The sequence below is a fragment of the Crotalus tigris genome, unplaced genomic scaffold (genome assembly GCF_016545835.1).
Source record: "Crotalus tigris isolate CLP2741 ecotype Arizona unplaced genomic scaffold, ASM1654583v1 scf7180000024513.1755786, whole genome shotgun sequence".
Taxonomy (NCBI): domain Eukaryota; kingdom Metazoa; phylum Chordata; class Lepidosauria; order Squamata; family Viperidae; genus Crotalus; species Crotalus tigris.
Genome location: NW_024100685.1, coordinates 1 through 14,275, shown reverse-complemented (window position 1 = coordinate 14,275; position 14,275 = coordinate 1). Strand labels below are relative to the sequence as shown.

General features: G+C 43.8%; 1 protein-coding gene across 1 annotated transcript; it reads left to right on the top strand.

Moving 5' to 3' along the window:
- Window positions 1-1,593: 1,593 nt before the first annotated feature.
- On the top strand, window positions 1,594-12,343 carry LOC120303937 (C-type lectin domain family 4 member M-like). The gene is made up of 7 exons (XM_039333906.1): window positions 1,594-1,691; window positions 2,455-2,625; window positions 3,598-3,708; window positions 4,811-4,897; window positions 6,623-6,789; window positions 10,802-10,905; window positions 12,079-12,343. The coding sequence occupies exons 2-7, from the start codon at window positions 2,457-2,459 to the stop codon at window positions 12,242-12,244; spliced, it is 804 nt and encodes a 267-aa protein (XP_039189840.1). The 5' UTR covers window positions 1,594-1,691; window positions 2,455-2,456; the 3' UTR covers window positions 12,245-12,343.
- The last annotated feature ends 1,932 nt before the right edge of the window (window positions 12,344-14,275 follow it).

Here is a 14,275-nt window from a genome sequence, read left to right as displayed (position 1 = left end):
TCAGTGTGCCGATGACACCCAGCTGCCTGTCTCGATCCCTGGTGGCTTAAGCAAACGGACCCTTGGCCAGGCGGAATGGATCTACAGCTGGAGTCTTCAGATGGTGGAGAATTGCCGGGTTTGCTTCGGGGTTCAGTTCCAGCCTGTCCCTTTCAAGCCCCTTCATGGCTTGGGGCCAGATTATGGGTAGGACCGTCTTTCCCCAGTTACCTCTCCTTGACCCAGCAGAGGTTGTCGTGGGTCGGCTCCGTCGAGAGGTCCACTCCGTAGCACAAGGAAGGAGAAGGGCCTTCTCCGTGGTGGCTCCCTCCCTATCCTCCCAATGGAGATTAGACTAGCCCCCTCCTCGATAGGCTTCCAAATGGCCTTTGGTTTTGCCAGAGGGTCTGGAGGTCACGGGGTGACATGGAGCCCATCAGGTGGCTTGTCTGAATGTTGTCACCAGGAAGTAGAGGCTGATTGGCTCATTGTATTTGGGAGTTTCATGCCTGGAAGTGCCTGGAGTCCCTCTGAGTGAGTAGAGCGGCCATCTACATTTCTTTAGTAAATAAATAAATACATAAATACATAAATAAATCGCATTCCCCCAAGATTTTGGGGGGTCTCAGCTGGAGGACGGAGGGGCAGGAGAGGGTCCGTGGGGACCAGGCCGTGTAGGGCTTTCAGGGTCAAGCCCAGTTTTATAAATTGATCCCGGAAGCCAATGGGAAGGCAGTGTACTGGACAATTGTGTTTTGTGTTCACAATTTGTGCCATTGTGCATTGTGCTGAAGTAGTGCAAGGAAGGAAGAGGTGGCCCGGAGAATCACCAAAAGTCAGACACGACTGAATGGATAACATCACCACCACCACCATCATCACCATCATCATCATTATCATCATCATCACCACCACCACCACCACCACCACCACCATCATCCTGTTGAATTCTGGACCGAATGGAGCACCTGAATGGTCTTCAAGGACAGCCCCACATATAGTGATGACTGCAGAAGTCCAGTGGATAGAAAGAAACTCTCTCTCTCTCTCTCTCTCTCTCTCTCTCTGTGTGTGTGTGCGCATGCAGCTTTGAGTCAGTCTTGACTCCTGGCAACCATGGGGAAGTCCACATGCTTTTCTTGGCCTTTGCCTTGCCTCCTTCTTCCTGGGGTTGAGAGACAGAGACTGGCCCAAAGTCACCAGCTGCCCTCATGTCTAAGGCAGAACTAGAACTCTCTGTCTCCCGGTTTCTGGCCTGGTGCCTTGAACCCCTACAGCAAACAGGCTCTCCAGAGTGGCCACTTTGCGCTACGTAGCAACTCAGGAGGAAGGTGGGGTAGAGCTGAGCCTCCAGAGCTACTGAGAATTGACTCGGCCTTCCCTTTGAAGAGAGGCTCTACTCTCACACAATCCAGGGCCAGGCCAGGTATGTGTGAACTATGGGACGGACGCCAATGGCTGTTTCTCCAGGGCTGCCCCCTCTGCACTGCCATCACAATCCATCCACAGCTGTGCTTTGCTAAGGACCCGCAGCAGCCAATCAGCAGGCTGCTTGAGTCACAGGGCAGGGGAGGCCTTCAGCTGGGAAGAGAAAGCAAGCAAGCCAGGCCAGAGGAAAGAGGGACCACTCCATCCAGATGACAACGTGTGCAGAAGTCAAGTGACACAAGAGACAAGAACAACAACTACCTAAGGAGATTATCAACAAGGAGGTACAGATTACCCAAAAGGTTCCTTGTTGATTGGCCAGGACAATCAACATCTTGAATTGCACCCAAAGATCCTGGAGTAATCAGAGCAGCTCATGAAGTGAAGATGCTACACATAGCGAGAAGTGCCCATAATTGCCTGGGTCACTATTCTGCATCAACCCTAGCAGGATAAGATACATTGCAGAAGCCCTGAGAGGGAGGAATGAGTGACACACAGGAACGGTCTCCTGAACCGCGAAAAGTCACCCCCTGGTGCATGAGGGATTTGTGCAAAGACCTCCCACCCTCCTGGTTGCCATGGTAACCCCAAACATTCTGCAGACCTCTAGCAACCTGCATAGTTGGGGATAAATGGCCACCAGGATGGGGGGATCACTAAGCAATGTGGGTCATGTCATTCGCGTTTTATAACCAGCTCTTTCAGCGATGGAAAATCCAGTCCCAATTGCCACTGTAACCCAAAAGCTACCTGGAGATGAAATTAGAAGCGTGGTAGGGCCAGTTGCCAAGAATCCAAATTTTGATTACGTGACCATGGGGATCGTGCTACAGCAGTCGTAAGCATGAAAAAGGATCATAAGTCCCTTTTTTTTCAATGCTGTTGAACTTTGGACACTAAATGAACTCTTGTTAAGTTGAGCACTGCCTGTAGGGCAGCGGTGACGCATGCAAGGGCACAGAAATGGGGCAAAGGATTGTGGGTGCGGCTTTGGTCTCTTGAAGTCTTAATGTCCCTGACGTTTTTTCCCTCTTTCCCTCCAAGCCATGGCTCCTAAGAAACCCGCCGCTCCACCACCTCCGCCGCCACCGGATGAAGAGGAGATTGACTTGTTTCAGAACCCGATTAAAAAGGTCCCGGTCAAGTACCTGTGGATGGGCATCTTTCTTCTTACAGTTATCTGCCTGATCATCTTATTCCTAACAATTAAAGCATGTAAGTTTAGTTCTTTTTTGTGACGGGACATTGTCGGTGGGAGCCGAATAAGCTGGGTGGCCTTTCTTTCGTGGTTGAGGCGGAGGAAGTAGTGTCAAAAAAGGATTCTGGCTAAACTTAGCAGGAAGCAGAGCCCAGTCTCTCTCTCTCTCTCTCTCTCTCTCTCTCTCTCTCTCTCTCTCTCTCTCTCTCTCTCTCTCTCTCTCTCTCTCTCTCCCTCCCTCCCTCCCTCCCTCCCTCCCTCTCTTACACGTTTGTTCCGCCATGGTCTGGAAGAACCCCAAATGCATTTTGAAGCAAGCGTCTATAGGTTTCTTAGTCTTGCTGAGTTACCTAACAGGGATACTACTTATAAGAGATCACTCAATCAGAATAGAGCTGAGGGACCTTAGAGGTCTAACCCCCTGCTCAAGCAGGAGACCCTACAACTTCAGACAGGTCCCTTCTTAAAAACCTCCAGTGTTGGAACACCCACAACTTCTGAAGACAAGCTTCTCCACTGATCTCACTATCAGGAAAATTCTCCTGAATTCCAAATTGATTAGTTCCCATCTGTTGCTTCTTCTCCTGCCTTCTGGTGCTTTGGAGAATAGCTTGTCTCCCTCTTCTCTGGGGCAACCCCTCAAATATTGGAAGACTGCCATCGTGTCACTCCTGGTCCTTCTTTTCTCTAGACTACCATGCCCCCTTTCTGCAACCGTTCTTCATAGGTTTTAGACTCCAGGCCTTGAATTATCTTAGTTGCTCTTCTCTGCACATTTTCCAAAGTCTCAACATCTTTTGGGGTGATGTAGGGACCAAAGCTGGATGCGGTATTCCAGGTGTTCTTCAAAAGCTCTTCAAAAAGATGTTGTTTTCAATAAGGCGTTCTTCAAAAGCTCTTCAGAAGAGGTTGGATTGGTGAAAGCTGATGGTCCAAGCATCAAGAGGGCATCTTCAAACCTTAACCTCTAGATGTCTCTATCACTCTAGACAATGCACTGCTTGCTGAAGACTGGAGTCCTTACGATGTGCCTATGAAAAAACTGAGGACTACTTTGTCAATTGGACTTAGGAATCGTAACGTCATGTATTACCAAAATCGTAAGTAAAAAGATGATCCTGACTTCTGACTAGTTTGGGGCCACAATCCTATTTGGAGACCAGGGAAGAAGAAATGAAAGGCCCAGACTGCCAAGTAACATCATGGTTGGAAGAGGTTGGAAGAATGGTGTGGAGTCTGTCTGGCACACAAGGCTACGGGTGCTCCTTCGTTCAAGGGGGTCTTGCCCAACACCAGTTCCAGGCTTAGTTTGTCCTCCATAGTGAGGGTTATGAACCACCTCCTGGCAGTTTCTCCTTGTGGAGTGTTTGCCTCTGCTTCACGGATCCCAGGCTCTGAAGAGTTCGCTGTTCCAACTATTGACCGTGGAAGTGACTCTCCCCTTTCCCCCAAAGTCTCCCTCCGTAAGGCAGGTGGGTTTTTTGACCCCAGCAAGGAGGTCAAGGGATACCCAGTCAGCAACCTGGAATTAGGATGAGTCCAAGGACCTGTCTAAGGTGGCTTGTGGTTAATGAGGGTTTGTGCTGATTGCCAGAGACAAGAGCAAAGCCAGGTAAGGCTAACAGTTCGAAAGGAAGCAGAATATGATGCTGAGGACAAGGGATGGGCAAGGGGACAACAAGCCCATTCATCGGGACAGTGTGGACTCTGAGGGCTTCGGCAACCTTGGTTGAGCTCTGCAGCCTTGAGCAGCCCCTGTGTGGGGATCCATCTGAAGATTAGGGGCTGTGGAGTCCTCGATGTTCTCTGAGCCTGGTTGGGTTTTGGGGAGAAATTTCATTACCCAACTAGCTAACATCTCTAGCACTGGAGACGATAGCGAGTTGGGGAATGGAATATCTCCCAAAAACAATAACCAAGCTCAGAGGCCACCCAGGACGCCACTGTTCAGCCTTGAGCTCCAAATATTCTCTTCTCTAGATAATTCTAGGTCTGTTTGGCCAGACCGGGAAGTTTTTTTTAAAAAAAAATCTAGAAAGGCTGGAAAATAATCCCACCCTCCTGATCATCACTGCCCTTTCCTAGACCTTCAAGGGGGGGGGAGGCATTTCCAAAGCCTTTAAATCCGCCAGGGTTTCTCCACGCAGGTGTCTGTTCTGTGTGTGGGACAGGAAATCAGCTTCTAATTACATCTGGCTTTAGCCCTAAAGGTGTCAGCCATAGTAGAGGACATTCCGCAACATTTAAAAGACTCCGAAGAAGCCTATCGAGCAGAGAAAAAGAAGTATCGTAAGTCTTTTTGTCTGAAAAGAGTCCTATCTCTTATTTGTTCTCATTTTATCCCAGCCGAGTAAAGAAGAATGCCATTTGTGCATCCTGTACTCAAGATTTATAACTTTATTTTTTGCTTAATATAATTTTTCTGGAAAAAAGAAAATCTTCCTTTTTTTTCCTTTTCTTCCCCTTCTCCCTCCCTCCCTCCCTCCCTCTTTTTATCCTGGAGTGAAAAATGAAATCCCTCTTTCTCCTTCACCTCCTTCTTTTTTCTTTCTTTTTTCTCCTCCTTTCTCCTTGTCCTTGATCTCCCTTTTACCTCTTTCTCTTCCTCCTCCTCCTCCTCCTCCTTACAACCACAGTTGAGTCCCAAATTTCTCTAGCTAAGCAAAAAACGTTAAGTGAGTTTTTGCCCCGTTTTACGACTTTTCTCGCCACATGTGTTAAGCGAATCACTGCAGTTCTTAAATTAGCAACACGGTCATTAAGTGAATCGGGCTTCCCCCCCCAGAGACTTTGCTTGTCAGAAGGTCACAAAAGGGGATCATGTGACCCCAGGACAGTGCAACCATCATAAATGTGAGTCAGTTGCCAAGTATCTGAATTTTGATCATGTGACCGGGGGGTGCTGCAACGGTCGTAAGTTGGAAAATGGTCATAAGTCCCTTTTTTCAGTGATGTTGTTAACTTAATTCGTCATTATCACTTCTGGTCAGAGTTACGGGCTGAAACGCAAACGTTTGATGCCCAGGCGTGTTGTACTGCAGAACCACCACCTTCAAGCAGGATTCAAAAACTAGACATGGACGTAAAAGTATCCACCAGTGGTCACTCAGCTATCTTCAGGAAGGTTACCAATACAGACCAGAGGTCAGCGGCCTTCTTCTGCTGTGGCTCCCCAGGAGCTGGCAGGGAACAGCAGGGAGGCTCTAGCCCTCAAGAGTAGCAGCTGCTGGATGAGGCTCCAGCGTGTGGCTCAGAGCAAAGCAGAGCCTCCCGGCTCTGGTGGCGCAGTGGTGAGAATGCAGCATTGCAGGCTGACTCTGCCCACTGCCGGGAGTTCGATCCTAACCGGCTCAAGGTCGGCTCAGCCTTCCGTCCTTGCGAGGTTGGTAAAATGAGGACCCAGATTGTTGGGGGCCACAGGCTGACTCTGTAAACCGCTCAGAGAGGGCTGTAAGGCGCTGGGAAGAGGTATGTAAGTGCTGGTGCTATCACTCTTTCCTACAGTCAGAAAAGGGATGTGGATAAAGGCCATGTGAATGGGTTGAGCCTCTAGCTCAGGGGTGTCAAACTGCCAGTCCGCGGGCTGGATGCATCATATGGAAGCCGCGCCCACCCCATTGCCAGCAATAGCAAAACTGGCCCGACACGTTGTGCGATGTCACGTGACGTCACGAGTTTGACATGCCTGCTCTAGCTCTTCGATCATTTGTTTAGGAGGCCGTCCATCAAAATGAGGAGTGCGGGAACTGACCCAGAGAGACCCTTATTAGTGAGCAGCATGACGGAAGACGCAGTGCTCTGCGTTGTAAGGTGCACCCCAGGGACGCGTGAAATGTCTTGGGCTTCTGCTAAGCCGGAAATAAGAGCGTTTGGAGTTTGGAAGGGATTGAGTCCCAACTGAATTCTGTTTTTAATGCGCTGAGGATAGACAGACGCAGTTAGACGCAAAAACCGAACTCACTCAAGGCAGATTCTGCTAACATACATTTTTCTCTTTGCGTTAATTCCTCTCAGAAGCTCTGTACAAAAAAGGGGTGAAGTTCGGTAACGACTGGAAGCTTTTTGGCTGGAATTTCTATTATGTTTCAAAAGCAAATGAAAGGAAAACCTGGCATGATGCCGAGTATTTCTGCAAATCCAGAGACTCCCACTTGACCTCCGTCCTGAATGAGGAAGAACAGGTTGGGTGTATTTTTTTCTTCTTCTTTTCCTCCTCGTATTTGGGGGCTTTCGACACAGAACTCCATCTTGGCTAACTCTTGCATCTTTCTGTCCTCCTCTGTCTGTTGTTCTTTTCAATTTTCATGCACAAACGTTTGACAATTTTTTTGCAAATGTGGTTGCATCTGCTCCTTTCTCATGTAATCTGAAGCAGTGGTCTGCAAACTGATCAAGGAGAGACCCAACCTAGAACTAAGGAGAAATTTCCTGACAGTGAGAACAATTAACCAGTGCAACAGCTCGCCACCAGAAGTTGTGAATGCTCCAACACTGGAAATTTTTAAGAAGAAATTGGACAAACATTTGCCTGACATTGTATAGGGGCTCCTGCCTGGGCAGGGGGTTGGACTAGAAGACCTCCAAGGTCCCTTCCTAGTCTGTTATTTGTATCTTAACCAATCAGAACAATCATCAATAACATTTCATCTGTATAAATCCAAATCCTATTTTTAAGCTTTACTATTTACAATTAGTGGAACAACCTGCCTTCAGAAGCGGTGAATGCGCCAACACTGGAAGTTTTTAAGAAGAAACTGGACAGCCATTTGTCTGAAATGGTATAGGGTTTCCTGCCTAAGCAGGGGGTTGAACTAGATGACCTCCAAAGTTCCTTCCAACTTTATTATTATTATTATTATTATTATTATTATTATTATTATTATTATTATTATTTATTAATACCATTTCTTCTTTTATCAGAAATCCCTCTTATTCTCCTTCCATTACAAAATAGCTATCCTTCCTAAAAATAAGAATATTACTCCAAAAAATATATTTCTACTCTATTTTAAATCTGTAAGCTATCAATCAATCGATATCTATGAAAAATTCTTTTAACCCACTCAATAAAGTTTAAATCTGATCCAAATAATTGTTATATCCACAACAAGCATATTAATACAGAAAAACATCTTCTTACTAAGTTCACATATTTGATTAATCTTTATTCAATCAAGATCTCTAAAGCCTTATTTACCTGTCAAGTAAAGTTTTAAATCACATTTTTAAATCTAACTCTGGCTTTCTTTCTGTGCCAGTCCGGTTTCCATAATAGAGCTTCTATAAAGCTTCTTTTCTCATTGCCTCCTCATAGATCCTGTTTACAGAATTCTTATTTAAATTTGTTTTCCCCACAATATTCAAAGCATTCTTACTGATTAAGATTTTCTCGAAATTAGTTACACTTAATTATTTAAGTCTTTTTTCTCATACAAGCCATGCCAACACTTTTACATTTCTCGTACCTTAAAAAAGGAAAAAAAAAAACAGAAAACATTTCTTTTATATAAACTATCCCAATAATTATATCTTTCTCATGTCAAAAAACAAAACACAAAGGAAAAAAGAAAGAAAAAAATACTACGTTACTTGAGGGGTTCATCCATCTTAAACTAATCTTCATTTATATCCAAAATCTTTTTATTTCTTTAACCATATTCAAACAGATGTTTAATTTTTAAATATTCCCTCTGATAAATCCCATCATCTAATTTTTTAATTCTCACTTTAGCCTTTTTTTTCCCCCAAACATTTTTCCTGATCAATATGCTTCGCTGAATCAAAGAATCTTTCCATAGTCTTAAAAATGTTGTTGCGGGTATAAAAGGCAAAACAGGTAAGATGTTTTTATAGGAAGATTTCGCCCCTTCATATTCATTGAGAATCTTTTCCTTTCTTTTTTTCTTGATTTTATTTATCATTTTTTTGTCTCTCAAGTTCTTGTAGTTCTCCTGGCAGAATCCATTTTGTCAAATCTTTTTTCTTGTCCTCAAACTTATTTTGTAATCTTAGGGTATAGGTTACCTTTTCCATGTCCAGTATTTCCTGTAGGTTTTTTTCCATCTGAGTTAAGTCATACTTTCTTTTATTGTTAAGTTCCATTTTAAAATCTTTTTCCTTGGTCTCATATTCAGTTGTCTGTTTTTTCTGCTCACTCTCTGTTTTTATTTTCTGAGAATTTTTTGTTGTAAAGTTAAATTGGAGATGTGTTCATTTATATTTTCAAAGTTATTTTTAATTTCCTCATGGGTTGAGATCATTGTTGTTTGGATTAGTTGCAACATAGCATAGATCTCCTTCTGGAAAGTATTTGTTTTTTCTTGGTATATTCTTACTGCAGATCTCTGGTTTTCCATGGTCGCTAAAAATCAGGGTTTTCCTTTCTCTCCAGACAGCTTTAGAGTCACAGTTGAGTTGTATTTGTAATCCAGAAAGGTCAATTCTTTTTTTTTCTTTTTTTTAGAGTTTATAATTCTCACTTTGTAGATAGCCCAAAATGTTTTTTTTTTTTGTCACTGCTGTTCTCTGTTATTAAGACATTAAAGGTCACCAAAACCAAGTTATCTTTTCCTAGGCTTTGCCAGTCCCTGCAATAAAGCAATTGCTATTGTATATTTTCATCCACCACTAGATGTCAGCACCAGTCAGTAATAGACAATTGTTTACTTCTATTTTCATGATTTAAAAGAAAAATCTTAACATATTCCACCGATTTCAAACTTATCCAAATTAAGTCTTATATTCATTTCATTTCAATATATTTCTGTTCCCCCTGAAAAGTTTAATTCACTGTTTCCATCTGTTTCCCCCCAGGAAATCAATTTTCAAGTAGAAGAGAGAAAACCACTGTTCTTACCCAGTTCCAGTCAACTTAAAGTAGTGCTTTTGGGCTTCAGCTGCTTGTAGCTTGGGCTAAACTCTGAAGTTAAGCTAGCCTTTCTCCTGCTGGTTTCTGGAGGGCTTTTCTCAAAGCTGTCTCTCCACAATTGGTGGGACTTCTTTCCTTCTTTGTTGCCTCTATGGGACAACTTCAGGCAGAAATTGGCTGTAGGGTGCGGACCACCACGATCCCTCGGCTGCTGCACCACTGCGCAAAACCGGAAGCCTGCTACCCATGTTCTTGGTGTGCTTTTATTGAACAAGGGTGGGGCATAAAGGTGGAAGCCCCCATGTCCCGTCTTCAAAATTGCGATGTGACTTACCTCACCACAGCATGGAGCTGATTTTTCTTCGGGCAGAGTGGAGTCCTTTGGCAAACAACAGTGACCTGTTCATGGTTAATTTTAAGCACTGGGGCTACACAAACCCAGCCCTGAATCTCTGATTATATTTCTTCTGAATATAATCAATCCATCTTCTCCAAACTGAAATATATTTTTCTTGTAAATAATCCTTCAGATATGCAGAGATTTTTGCCATTTCTGCTAAATTAGACACCTTAAGTATCCATTCTTCCATAGTAGGCAAAGAATTTTTCTTCCAATATTGCCCTACCAATAATCTTGCAGCTGTTATCAGATTCAGCATCAAATTAATTTCTTTAACATCAAGATCTACAATAACACCTAACAAAAATAATTGCGGCGTAAACTTTATCTTTCTCTTAAAAATCTTTTGAATATTCCACCAAATCTTAATCCAAAAAGCTTTTATATCTTTACAAGTCCACCAAATATGATAATAAGTTACATCTAAGTTTCCACATCTCCAACATTTGGGCTGTAAATTAGGATACACACAGGACAGCTTTTGGGGATCCAAATGCCACCTATAAAGCATTTTATAAAGATTTTCTCTTAAATTTTGAGCTTGAGTAAATTTTACATTTCTAACCCAAATTGTCTCCCATGTGTCCAATAGAATCGGCTCTTGAATATTTTGAGCCCATTTTACCATACAACCTTTAACTAACTCCGTTTCAGAATCCAATTCTATTAAAACATTATAAATTATCTTTATATGGGCTCGAGTTTGATCTTTAATCTGTTTTACCAAATTCACATCCTCTAAAGTAATACCAACCTTTTGATCTAAACTCCACCTCACTAACAATTGGTTGTACTAAAACCAAGAACGTACAATATTTTCTTGCTTCAATTCAGCTAAAGCTTTTACCAGCCCTGAATCTCTTGAGTGTGGAATCCCGTCTTGTGAAGTTGCTCCATCTTCCTTTTCATTTTTGTGTCTTTGCAGAAGTACCTCTCTTCCAAGCTCAACGAATCTGCCTGGATTGGCCTAACGGACGAAAATGTGGAAGGCTACTGGGAGTGGTCGGATAACTCCAGATTAATAGTAAAGTGAGTCTCCAGGTTATGTTCATTTGAAAAGTCGTACTTAGAAGCAGTAACTTTTCAGAAACCATGGTCAAATTTAGGCTCCAGGCAGCTCGGATTGGCCTGGGTGCTACAAAGCATGCTTAATGCTTGCAGGTTTTATGCTAAACATGGAGTTTATGCATGCTTCCTGTCGTCCTACGATACACTGGACCCAGACAAGACAACAATATTACGGCTTTGTACAATGACCTGCTTTCACATAACCTGCTGAGAAAATGGGCTGCGTTTCCAGACCGAACCGAGAATGACCCAACCTTGCCTAATGTCATGTGAACGCAGTTCATTTGTGCCAATTCTTGGTCCAAGGCTGGCTATGCTTCGGAATGGAGCAAAGATTTTGGCTTCTGCCTTATGGATGTCTCATGCAATCGGTCCTCTTCTCTTCTGCATGCGAGCCCTGCAAATTCTGGCTGAAGAAGCCCACATTGGCCTGATCTTCCATCTCCAGGGATTCTGCCAATCTTTGTGGACCATTTTGCCTGGGAAAGTGAATGACAGGGGCAGCAGTGGGGAGAAGAGGGGCAAGTCCCCCAGACATCCTCCACGCCTCCTTATCCTCACTTCCACTCAACGTGGTCTTTCCTTTAAACAACTTTGTACTCCTTTGGCTGCATGGAGAAGACCTCCAAGTCCCTTCCAGCTATTCTATTCTATTCTATTCTATTCTATTCTATTCTATTCTATTCTATTCTATTCTATTCTATTCTATTCTATTCTCTGTCAGTCCTGCCCCAACTTGGTCCCTTGAGTAAGAAAGACCCTCGACTCCATTCGGTGTGAAAGGTTTACTTTACTAAAGGCGAAGTGGATTACAGTACAGCAAAGTCAGAGCTGAAGTTTGCATGCCAAACTTTCCTGGTTGACTTCCCCCATCCAGATCCTCCATCCTTGCTGGTCTCTTATTGTCCAATTATATTTGAATAAATTGTCTTGGGAACTGTCTCTGCAACAGTGGGTGGGTTGGTGAGCCATTATATTCCATTCTCAGCGCTTTGACCTTGAGATGGTGTCTCTGGAAGGGATAAGTCATGAGTACCCCCCCCCCCAGACCGGCTCCCTCCCCCCCATACTTCATGGCAGGCTTGAGCATATGAGGGTGGTTCTGACACCAACCTTCCCTGTCTCTCTTTTTAGATACTGGGCCGAGGGCAATCCCAATGGATCTGTCAGAGATGGAGAAGCAGATGAAGACTGTGCTGCCATAAATCCCTCAGGAAGTGATTTGAACTGGATTGATGCCAATTGTCAAGAACTTAAAAGATGGGTTTGTAAGGAGACTATAGAGTTTGAAAACACATAAAGTTCCTCAACCATGTTAACTGGAACAGGATTAAATGTGGAAAAAGATGACTTTTTAGAATCAAACCTCATTGGAATTCTATAGCAATCACAAAATAAACAGGCGCCTCCAAGTATTAGAGTCTCCTGTATGATACCTATAGAGGCAAGCTACAGGCGGACACTCACACATACTATAACTTTTGAGATAGTGTATATGGAAATGATCTTTAGGCTGCATCTGAGCACAACAATCCACTTCTCTCTCTATTTTTCTTTCAACTACTGAAACACACAGAGTTGCTAGTTCATCATTTCATCAAAGTCAAGAAATAGCAAAAGAATGGAAACTGGAATAGAGTCTCTGAGAGATGCTTGCCTGAATGGTTTGCTACTTCACAGCAGTGCACAGAAGAATAGTCCAAATTAAGTCCAAAGTTGTGAGACCTAGGTCAAAGTTGTCAACTGGTCCAGAGGTCAGAATTACGCAAGCAGCATTCATGCTAACATCACGCAGGAGAAAGAGCTTAGACTGTCATTTCCAGCAAAGAAATGTGGGTCAAAGCTGCCTCTTCAGTCAGGTTGCAGCCAACGATCCTCAATCAAGAGATTCCCTTGCTTGGCAAGAAGTCTCATGGAACGTCCCTGCTCTGCTTTTCATTCTGCTCACGGCATGGTTGTGAGAGTTGGAAAGAAAGTTTCCAATTCCATCTCCTTGAGCACAGGTTCTCCACAGGGCTGTGTCCTGCTGTTCACCTTGATGACCCACGACTGCTATGCCAAATCTGCTACGAATCATATTGTGAAGTATGCAGACAACAAGGCAGTGGTGGCTCTTATCTGGGATGACAGTAAAGATGCTTATAGGGAAGAGGTGAAGGCTCTGGTGGACTGGTGCAATAAAAATAACCTGGTTCTGAATGTTGATAAAACAAAGGAAATCACTGTAGATTTTAGAAAGAGCTGGCATAGTCATACTCCACTCAGTATCAAGGATGCAGCTGTAGAGGTGGTCAATAGTATTAAGTATCTGGGGGCGGGGTGCAGATAACTAACAATCTGAATTGGTGTCTCCACACGTCATCCTTAGTGAAGCATGCAAACCAGCGTCTGCATTTCTTGCATTGGATGAAGAGAGCACATCTTTCTCCTTCTGTCCTGGACACTTTTTACAGAGGCACGATTGAAAGCATTTTACAAACCGCATCACGATGTGGTTTGGTGGCAGCAGTGCTTCAGACAGAAAGTCCATACAGAGAGTGGTGAGGACAGCCGAGAAGATCATAGGAAGCTCGTTCCCTGGTGTTCAGGACGCTGCTTATAAACGTGATGTGCTTAGAACTTATTGTTAGAGACCCACACACTTACTTTACAGTCTGTTTCTGTTGCTCCCCTCTGGGAGGAGGATTCGAAGTATTTATAGCAGGACTACCCGATTCTGTAATAGCTGTGCTCCCTATGCCATCCGCCTGGTAAACTCACAAGGTTCATTTTTCTCGCCATGCACATGGATACATAATCCGAACTAGACTGTTGTTTCTCTGTGTCATATAATATGTAGGTATGTGCATAATTCTATATTTATTTATTTATGTCATACTTATGTAGTGTATATCGGAGGTGGTGACCCTTTGAGAGCTGTACGCAACAAAATTTAATTTTAATGTATGCCGATTAGTGTCCACTCCAAGTGACAATAAAAGTTATTACTCTATTCTATTCTATTGCACGTGGGAAGAGTGGTTAGGATGCTGGGCTGACAATTTGCAAACCCCTGTTCGAAGCCCGAATGCTGCTCAGCATTGGGGTAAACTCCCATCATTTATGCCCGCTCCTGCCCATCTAGCAGTTTGAAAGCGCGGAAACACCAGTAGATAAACAGATGCCGGTTTGGTGGGCACAAGCCAAAAAACCCAATGCAATCCTACGTTTCAATCACAGAAGGACAGAATCCAGATCACATGAACTGCTCATACCCCCTTATAACGCCCTGGTAAGGCCACACTTAGAATATGGCATCCAGTTTTGGTCACCATGATGTAAAAAAGATGTT

Bases quoted from the DNA above. Each gene is read 5' to 3' on its own strand.
- LOC120303937 (XM_039333906.1), top strand. From the start codon at position 2,457: ATGGCTCCTAAGAAACCCGCCGCTCCACCACCTCCGCCGCCACCGGAT. The intron at 3,709-4,810 runs GTAAGTAAAAAG...ATCTGGCTTTAG, and splicing joins CGTCATGTATTACCAAAATC to CCCTAAAGGTGTCAGCCATA. The intron at 4,898-6,622 runs GTAAGTCTTTTT...AATTCCTCTCAG, and splicing joins AGCAGAGAAAAAGAAGTATC to AAGCTCTGTACAAAAAAGGG.